At 47.6% G+C, this 10,290-nt stretch overlaps 1 protein-coding gene across 1 annotated transcript in view; it reads right to left on the bottom strand.

Moving 5' to 3' along the window:
- The window catches only part of epb41a (erythrocyte membrane protein band 4.1a), a gene marked incomplete at its 5' end in the record, with an annotated part of 31,414 nt that overhangs the window by 3,311 nt on the left and 17,813 nt on the right, over positions 1-10,290 (bottom strand). The window contains 4 exons of the mRNA XM_083684751.1: positions 786-910; positions 1,360-1,440; positions 2,755-2,856; positions 3,277-3,405. Coding sequence (XP_083540877.1) covers positions 812-910; positions 1,360-1,440; positions 2,755-2,856; positions 3,277-3,405 — 411 coding nt within the window. The 3' untranslated portion in view covers positions 786-811. The remainder of the gene's footprint in view (positions 1-785; positions 911-1,359; positions 1,441-2,754; positions 2,857-3,276; positions 3,406-10,290) is intronic.

A 10,290-nucleotide genomic window follows, 5' to 3' on the forward strand; every position in this document is an offset into this window, starting at 1 on the left:
ACCACCATGCTGTTTACATCATTCTGTTTAGTCTCTGTTGGAACACTTAGCTTGTCGTTTGGGTCCGTAATCACTGTTGTGTTGAGATTAGGGTGACGATTGCTACCATGACTACTTCGTCTACTGTACCAGCCTTGGTTTGGTTTGGACATAGCTACGGATATAGCGTGTTCAACCACTTTTGCAAGCTCTTAATAAAAACCGTTGAGATTGCTCTATAAAGTGATCCCACTTGTGCTCTGCGGCATTTCCCTTGTAAAAAAGGGGGGATATCCAGCCACATCAAAACACATGCTTGGCTGGTAAACCCTGGAGGAGCCCTTTGTGAGAGAGGACAGCCGGCATGTGTTTGTGTGCACTGTTCAGTTCGTGGTTACTGACTGATTTACAGCACAGAGGAGGGCAGTAAATTTCTCGATCTCTCTGGTATCCCCATTCCTATCTCCATTTCTCAAAGAAGACAGGAGCGGGGCTGGAGGGGCGGGAGGGGTGGAGGGGAGAGAGGGGGGGTGGGAGGGGTGGGAGGGGCAGCAGCTTACTCTCTGATGTCTGGATATGGATGTGAGTGACAGGCATGTGGGGATGGAGGGTGGAAAGATAAGGGAGGTGAAGCAGTTAGTGACCGGAGAAGAGATATACTGTATAAGAGAAGAAGTCTCTCTCTCTCTCTCACACACACACACACACACACACACACACACACACACACACACACACACACACACACACACACACACACACACTGGCATTGTGAGATGGAAGGAGATCCAGCGGGTGTCACTTACCTGGTAGGGGCGTGGTCTAGCCTGTCTTACTCTGGGGTGATCTCTGTTTCTTGGTGTACCACCACTTTGGTCACAGACATGTCAGGGTGCTGCTCCTTCGCCTCCTTTATGGCCTGGGCCAGAGCCTGGGGGGAGGCAGAGGGAGGAGGGAGAGGAGAAGGGAGAGGAGGGGGGGGGGGGGGGGGGACAGGGAGGGGAGGAGGAGGCAGGGGACAGCCAGGGAGGTAAATACAATGCAATTTATTATAGAAATAAGAGGGCTAGCTACTACCATAACATGTGGGAGATGTTCACTCCATTTGCAAACATGGTCACTGAACAGACCCAAGCAAAGACCCAACACAGACTTATATCCTGACAGAAGTGCATGTCATTATCAGCAAACAGAAACTACCTTTCTCATTCTGATCGGCTTTATTGAAATAATAACATGCCCCCGTAACTTTGAGTGATAGTTGTAACGAATAGTAACTGTATTCATGATTTTGTGTGACAGCTGGTAGAGTGGTCTCTAACCAGGAGCATACTGTTGCCACAGCAGAGAGAACCGGGGGCTGGAATTAGAATTCCTCACCTTATCGTGATCGATCTCTGTGTCTCCGGTGATGACAATCCTCTTCTCAATGCGAGTCTCTGAGATCCCTCCTTTCACCGTCTGGAAGAAAGAGAGAGGGAGAGAGAGAGAGAGAGAGAGAGAGAACAAGGAGAGAGAGAGAAGGAGATATAATGTGAGGGGGGGGGGGGGGGGGGGAAGAGAGAGACAGAGATTAAACCAAAAAGTTGAGGATAAAGGGGGACATCAAGAGCCTGGGGAAGATACAATGAGAGTGCACCATCCTTCCATGTCCAGACAGCAGGCTGAAGTAATCCTGTGGAGCCAGACAACAACAGCTCCAAATGAAACCAGACACCTACTCACATACTGAAGCCCACAGACCAGTGGCGTTGACCTCAATTCAGCTTCAGTTCAACAAACCTTCAAATCATTATTACTCATAATTGCTCGAAATAAACAATCAGTCAATCAAATGTATTTGTATAGTGCTTTTCACGAAAAGACAATTGTCTTTACAACAAGAACAACACTAAACAATACATACCAGAAATACAATACAAACAATATGAACTAAACACTGAACCATAGACCCCCAAAAAGCACAAGATTCACTCAGACAGTAAGTGAGACGTACAAACAGCTCGATACCAGTGCCTCGTCAGCCCCCGTCGGACACCTATTTGAGCGCTCCAAAAACCATCCTCAATGACTTAAGAGTAATCAATCACAAGAAGTCAATACAGCCAACGTCCTTGATGCTCCAGATCGTCGATATCGCTGTTGTGCGATTAATATAAAATACAGGTTCATTAGCATACTGTGGTCATTTACGCTATTGATAGCTATTGCTGTTAATTGTTGACCTGTTGGGGAGGTGTGATGATCAGTAAATGAAGATCCCAGCCCAGCAGGACTCAGGACTCCATCTCCAGTCTTCCGGTCTCTTAAGTTAAAGGAGCAGTTTGTCGGAAATCTGCCACCTCTGGGCCATCTTGGCGGAATTCAGTTAGAAGTTCCAAACAGCAAGATCCTCCCTAATTATAATATCACCCACTGAAATGGACTTGCGGTGTCAGACATTAGCTGTTGTGTTTTTACACGCGCGCACAATTTGAGGAGGCAGCCACCGCAGACAGAAAGGCGAAAATCGTCCACTCTTTAGGACATCCACGGCAGTAACAACATGTTTATATGCAAACCGTGTCGGGTAGGACACTCCGTTTTAGAAATCTTTTTTTTTTTCGACCAAAACAGCGTTTCGTAAATGAAATATTTCTTTCAAGGGATCTCATTCCCTGTTCACTACCAATTAAACATAGTCATTACAACCAGTAGGAATCTTTTAGAAAGCTTGAATGTGACATACTGGACCTTTAAGCAGAGCTGAGGTGAGACAAGGCTAGAAGGACTCACCTTGGTGATCTGAGTGGTGGTGGTGGTGCTGACAGTCTCTGAGGTGATGGTCTGGGCACTGAGCAGAACTCCACAGTCCCTCTCTGCCAGGCTGTCTGCAGGCTGGGGGACAGACACAACATCACACTGTTACACAAAGCCTATTGAGGTCACCCCTAACACCCTGCTGTACATTACCTGAATTAAAAAATAAATAATACAAAACCCTAACTTACTTTCTCTGGCACGATGACCGCCGATGGCACTTTCTTATCGTTCTTATAGAAAGTTTTACTGACGATGACCGATGTATAATTGATTCACTTCGTTAGACTAATGTACTTATTGGAAGACACTTTGGATAAAAGCATCTGCTAAATGTCTTAAATGGAAAAATGGAACTGGGTCATTTTAAGGTTACATTTGGGATTACATTTCCCAGATTCATCTCACCTGTCACTTTTCACTGTTAATGAAAGCAAAACATAGTATGAGTTTATAAAGTTGGATTTTAGACTACAACTCCAACAAGGTTCCCCTCACCTGCGCTGACTCGTATGTGATGGTCTTGGTCTCCGTGTGCACGACGGGGACCTCCTTGTTGGAGGCGTCGCCTCGTACGGTGTTGCTGACATCGGAGATGGTGATGGTCTGCGTCTTCAACACGGGAGACTGTAAGGGAGGCATCGTGCGGATAATACAGTCACTAACGGGGTTAGAGTCCTCAGTCCTCTCTCTCACAATCCATCTATCAGACTGCAAACTATAAATCCAATAAATCAACCTGTCGGCTCTCCCTATAGTGTATGATGACATGCCGGTGAATGATCTGTGACAACATCCCCAGGCCTGTCAATCTATTCATTCTCCCATATGTTGTAGATGGAGTGTGTTCTACCCTCAGGCCTCTGATCCCATCCCAGATACATCATTTCACTGAGCAGCCGTACAAGTGATGCATCCCAGGCTAGGGAAAGAGGAGGAACTGTTGCAATCACTTGAAATACACTGCATATCAAAATAGTGGTTTATGGGTGTAAGTCTATGCTTATTCAAACAGAACTTTACACCGAATCAAGGGTAAGCACACATTTTTCTTTATCTAACAGACAGGGAGTGGCGGGCGGGGGTGGGCTGGGGAAACAGGAAATTCCAGCCAATTGTTTTCGGGAAGAGAAAACAAGCAATTACCTTAAGGGAGAAATCTTGTTAAGAGAGAAAAACTGTAATTGCGTTGTATGAAAAAAAAAAAAGGGAGGTCGGCGGTACAGAGATGATGTGATCAATCACAGTAAAGTAACCAGACTCGCCCTCAGGTGTCCAGCAGTGTGATTTTCATAATAAGAGTCCCCTTCCGGGACGACGAGATGAGGATCAAGCCCCAGGCAGCCCCCGGCAACCCGGCATGCCAATTATACACACACCAGTGGCTCAGATATGCAGATTATGCAAATCAAAGGCATCATGAATTACTTTCATACTTGCTTTTTAATCTTTCATCTCTGGGCTCTGTGCCAGAGAGAGAAAAATTAAAACAGCATTTGATTTAAGAGTAGTTCACATATTGAAGTGCGATGTCATTTTGAGCCAATGAAACGGGAGCTATATGAGGGAAGCCTCTACGGCAGAGTGCATGCTGGACAGGATGCTTATTTCTGAGCTGGGCGGTCTTCTTACTGTTCTTTTCAAAGTCAAGCTCCACATGACAGCTAAATTAATTAGAAAGACCCCCCTAGTAAGTTTGCTTCCTGGAGTAAGAAACTCAACTACAAGGGCAACATCAGAATGGAAGAGAAGGGGGAAAGTTTCTAATTAGTGAGACTGATTCTCATCAAAATTAATAGTAAATAAAAGACAGACTTTGACTCAAAATGGCATTCGAAAAGAATACTTACCCTGAATCAATTACCATTACAGATATACTGCAGCACAAATACCCAAAGCACACATGCCTAATTAGATGCATTTATTGTTTTAACTAACAACCTTTCATTATGGCTTAAACAAATCCTTCAATCTGATTTCAATGACCTTATACTAAGTAAAAGAGAGAAAAAATCATCTGTATTCTAAAATGAGAGATGAAACTAATCAGGAGGGGGGGAGTAAAGACCACTTGGTCGATACAGTGTAAATTACTTTCCTACGGGCAGTTTCACAGTGAACACCATACACTTTGAGCTTTCTAGTGACCCACATCTTCATAATAGCCTACTGATTCATGTGTAAATCACACTCACACACAGTCACACACTCACACACACACACACACACACACACACACACACACACACACACACACACACTAATATAGGTACAGTACATGTTCTTGCATGCACAGTCAATAGAAGTAGCCACAGTATCATCAACTAGGACATACAGTAGCAATCACAAACTCCAATCAGTGCAACTGTGTTATAGGGACACCAAGGTGCGGATTCCCAGAAATAGATTAAGTCTAGTCCTCGACTAAATCACACTTTCAATGGAAAATCTCCATTGAGGATGCTTTTCAGTGTAGGATTACGCTCAATCTGTGTTAAACTCAATATGTGTCTGGGAAACCAGACCCAAGATTGTAGATATTCCAGAAGATAGACACATGGAGAGTACATAGATAGATCAACAAGGATTTCAATGGCTATAGCCTATATGGTCACACTTTACATGAAGTTGCTCCTACGCCTGTGTTATAACTCTGTAATTACTATAATGAAAACAATGTGACGTTCCATAGTACATTTAGTCATTGGAGTGGAGCAGATTGTGTTATTACACACATGGTTCCTTATCCCATTTATGTGATAACACAAACTGCACAACTTCATATACTTTACTATGTAATTACTACTTTGTCCTATCATGTTAATACAGTGTTGTTACTACAGTAATTACAGCATTACTACACAGGTATTGGGGCACAGGTACTACACGGGTATTGGGGTGGTATTACTGTACGTGTAGAAAAACCTTGCAAAGGTGTCGTTTTCTTAGTTATCCTTTAACACACAATCCAAATGCAATCGTTGCATCTGTAGTAGTCAGTGGATTATTAAGCATTGATAGGCTACATTCATAATAAGACAGTTTAAAGTGACCCTGGAAGTATACTGTAGTACATCTCTCAGAGCCTAGATAGTATACACGCTCAAACCATCTTTCTAAATCGCACTCCGTTTCTTTCTTTCTTTCTCTCTCTCTCTCTCTCTCTCTCTCTCTCACACTGGCTAGGGGGCAGGCAGTGATTGTTACAAGTACAGAATTTGATTCAAAGCAAGCAAAGGAACTGGCATAGCATCAACAGTAGCGCAGTGCTTAGCAACCAGTGTTCTTCTTTTTCTTTTTTCTGTTTTTTTTTTTGGTAACCAGTAGTGATAACAGGTAAACAAGTACACCATGCCTTCAGAGTACAACGGCATCGGTTTTAAGGCCATTTAAGTTACATGAGAGACGAGGTGATAATCATAATTCATGGGTTCTTTTCTTAAACACGGCCTGAGTGTCCTCCCTGCTCATGCCTAGTGGAACATAAAACACAGCGCCTGTTGGCTCGTGCAGCTTGTGGCAGTAGGCCCCTGCTATATCATGGAGAAATACTATATATCTTAAGCTGTTGGAGTTATTAGTCAAACTGCTGGCCATAGATAAAGTACATACTAGTGTATCGGGTGTAAATCTTTTGCCATACAGTAGGAACACTCTCCTGGAGTTACTGCACTGACAGAAAGACTCAAGAGAAGAAAGAGTCTTTGGATGGAGAGAAAATATACAGTGGTATATACAGGGAGGTACTGTATGCAAGCCGTGAATATTCAGTGTAGTAGACGGAGCTGTTTGTGACACTTGTTGGCTTGGCTTTTCCCTGTGGAATACTGAAGTTGAAAGTTAGCTACTTAATTAAAATCAGGACACGAGTCTCTAGTGAGGTTGAGCTCTGCCAAATACGCTTCAACAGTTCCTGAAAAAAAAAAACGTTGCCATAGTCTTCGATTGAAAAACCGTCTAATGTTCAATGCGGTGTTTGTGTTCAATGCGGTGTTTGTGTCTGTGTGTGTTGCTGGGGGAGAAGGCTGTGAAAAGGAAACTGGGAGAGGAACAGTGTGTTTGGAGGTAGAGAGAGGAAACAGCTTCAATAAGCTGGAATCTTGTCTCTCTCGTTAAACAAGAGCACGTCACTGCGTGGACAGTAGGGAGCGCTCTTTAGTTTTTGCCCCGGCCTCTCAGATGAACACTAGCCACCACAGAGTCAGCGCCATCACCAGCAGGCCCGATAGGAGGAAGGAGACGCGGGACTGCTGGAGCTTGACCGGGTACAGCTGGCAGGGGCTAGCTGCGCCCATGTCCTCCTCTGGCATGTCGACAGAGACCCTCAGAGTGTGTCCCCGAGCCTGCTCTTCCTCCTCCTCCTCCTCCTCCTCCTCCTCATCCTCCTCATCATCTGTAATCTCCTCCTCATCCTCCTCCTCCAGATAGTCGCGGCTGAGGAGCGGGGGTCCCCCCGGCGCCGCGGCCGCCCTCAGTAGCCTTACCTGATATGCAAACAGAGGACGCTTCCCTCGCTGTGCTCAGCAACGGGAGACCAAGAGAGACAGAGAACAATGAACAGACGTGTGGGGAATGGACAACAGACAGGGCAGGGCGGGCGGGACTGGGAGTGGGAGTCGAGGGACAGGGACAGGGGGAGTGGGGGTGGAGGGGGAATGCGGTGGTAATGATGAAACCGTCTCTCGTCTGGGTTGTTTTGTTTTCTTTCAAATAAAGGCAGAGGAGCGGATGGACAGTCTCCTGGTTGGAGTGTTTTAAATAAAGCTGTCTCAGACCTGACACTAGTCAGTGTTGAGCAGAGCCATACAGTACAGGTTCTTTACTACACTCTACGTGATTCTGGTGTTGAGGGTCTGACCCTCCGGGCTCTTAGCACTGGGCAGTAGTAAGTGAGGGCGTGTTCAGGCAGTGAGGGCGTGCCCAGGGTGGTCTAGCCAGGCCGGACCTCCCGGGAAGCAGCAGCAGCAGCCGTAGCAGCGGAGGCTAGTTTTTATGGGATTCTTCTCCTCCACGGCTGAGATGGAAAGGCATCCTCTGGCAGGTAAAAACGCTAACTAGTGCAAACCGTTTTTTTTTGGCAGTGCAACGTCTTTGAACACCGTTGGGGAGGGGAGGGGAGGGGAGGGGAGAGGAGGGGGAGGGGAAACTAGCTCGGTACGGGTTGGCCAGACCACAGTGTGCCTCCATCCTCACTGCCTCACTGATTATATAGGAAGTCTATCGACGAGCGTGTCCATGAAGTGTCTCGTGAAGATGACATCATGCCTGTAAAAAGCTCATTAAATCCGTGGAGGTCTATCAAGAGGTTGGTACTTGGATGGATATGGAATTGCTTGTAATGTGTTTATGAGGGTAAAAAAGAGACACTTTGACAGTGTTTGAACATGCGATATAAAGTCAAGTTAGACTGATTGGCAGTTCAGCAGAGGTTATACCTCTTAGATCACTAGGATGACACAATGGGATTAAACTGTCTCCGTCTTCTCCTCAGGGTTCGTTTAGAAATCGCATTATATCGCAGGGATCAAGGATAATCTCCATTCAGAGCAATTGTGCTGTAGGCCTATTAGCTAAAAACATTTTTTTTACTTTACTCAATGGAGATTAAGAGTTTAAGAAATCGTCATAGGGGGCTTAGTAGTATTGTGCGAGGGGGGGGTCTCAGAGTGGATGGTGGTTGTGGACTGAGGGGGTGGGGCGGGGGTTCTCCCAGGCAGCTGAGGCATCTTAAGTCTGGGACAGAAACTGTGTTTTGAGCACCATGGTGGATGAGGGGCGAGAGGTGGGGGCTGGCTGCCGGTGGCCCCAGGCCTCAGCACTTCTCTGGGCCTCTGTGTCCTCCTCTGACTGCGGAGAGGGCGGTGGAGGTGGAGGTGGAGGTGGAGGAGGAGGAGGAGCAGGTGGAGGAGGTGAGAGTGGCGGTGGAGTGGACTGGGAGCCAGGGCAGGACTTTGAAAGGAGAGGAGGAGGAGAAGGAGAAGGAGGAGGAGGAGGAGGAGGAGGAAACGGAGGATAGGATAGAGACGGCACATGTGAGAGGGATAGAGAAGAAGAGAGATAGAGGGAGGAGAGACAGAGAGAACATAAAACATAAGACAATCGGCGAGGAGGGGGGGATACAGGGAGGAGGGGAGGGGAGGGGGGGATACAGGGAGGAGGGGAGGGGGGGGGAGGGGAGGGGGGAATACAGGGAGGAGGGGAGGGGGGGATACAGGGAGGAGGGGAGGGGGGAGGGGAGGGGGGGATACAGGGAGGAGGGGAGGGGGGGGGAGGGGAGGGGGGAATACAGGGAGGAGGGGAGGGGAGGGGAGGGGGGGATACAGGGAGGAGGGGAGGGGGGGGGAGGGGAGGGGGGAATACAGGGAGGAGGGGGGGGGAGGGGAGGGGGGGATACAGGGAGGAGGGGAGGGGAGGGGAGGGGGGGATACAGGGAGGAGGGGAGGGGGGGGAGGGGAGGGGGGGATACAGGGAGGAGGGGAGGGGGGGGAGGGGAGGGGGGGATACAGTGAGGAGGGGAGGGGAGGGGAGGGGAGGGGAGGGGAGGGGAGGGGAGGGGGGGATAAGACAATGACATGAAGAGGAGGAGGGGGGTCAGTTTTTTGTTGTTGCTGCTGTTCATCCTTTTTTTTTTTTCTCTCTTTTCTTTTTTTCTGTTGTTGTTTGCTTGTTTTTGCTCTTCAGTCTCCTATCATTCACTCAAGACACGGCCATCACAGTCATGCAGCTTCTCTATCGGGTCAAACCCAGCCATGCGATTGGCAGACCAAGCAGGACGACAAAGCTGGCAGCAGCCATTCATGGAGCGGCGGCGGTGGTGGTGAGGGGGGTGGGGTTTGGGTTAAAGGGGTGGGGGTGTTGTGGGGTGGGGGGGCTGTTATAAGGTCACGGGCGAGCGCAATCCGGTAGGGAAAAGCAGCTGCTCCTCTTGCCTACAAGGCCATGGCCATAGCTTCCAGCAGCCATACACACTACGGGGTCCGTTCTTTATAGGGCTCATAAAGAAACGCAGGCTGGTGTTACTTTTACTGCACAGCCCCGGCCTGTTAGGACCAGATTAGAGTACCGTTACCTCTGATACGCCACCAACTATTCTGTATGCAGGTGCAAGGGTGGCCGTCCTCACCTGCACGCACACACACACCCATGAACACGCACACACACACACACACACAGACGCAGACACAGACACACGCACGCACGCACGCACGCACGCACACACACACACGCACGCACACGCACACACACACACACACAGACACAGACACACAGACACACACACACACAAGATATATATATATATATATATTCACATACATTTACTGTATGTTTACACAGAGAAAAGGTCTGCACTGCGCACACACTGACAGAGTAATCGTGGACTGTACACATCCAATTAACTAACATTGGGTGCATCTCTCTTTGTAATACATTGTTTTGTTTTGTTCATCAGTGTTCACATCACGTTTTATATCACTGCCTTTTGAGACCAAGGGACAAGTCTCACTCTAATAA

Source organism: Argentina silus (genome assembly GCF_951799395.1).
Source record: "Argentina silus genome assembly, chromosome: 14".
In the NCBI taxonomy this organism is placed as follows: Eukaryota; Metazoa; Chordata; class Actinopteri; order Argentiniformes; family Argentinidae; genus Argentina; species Argentina silus.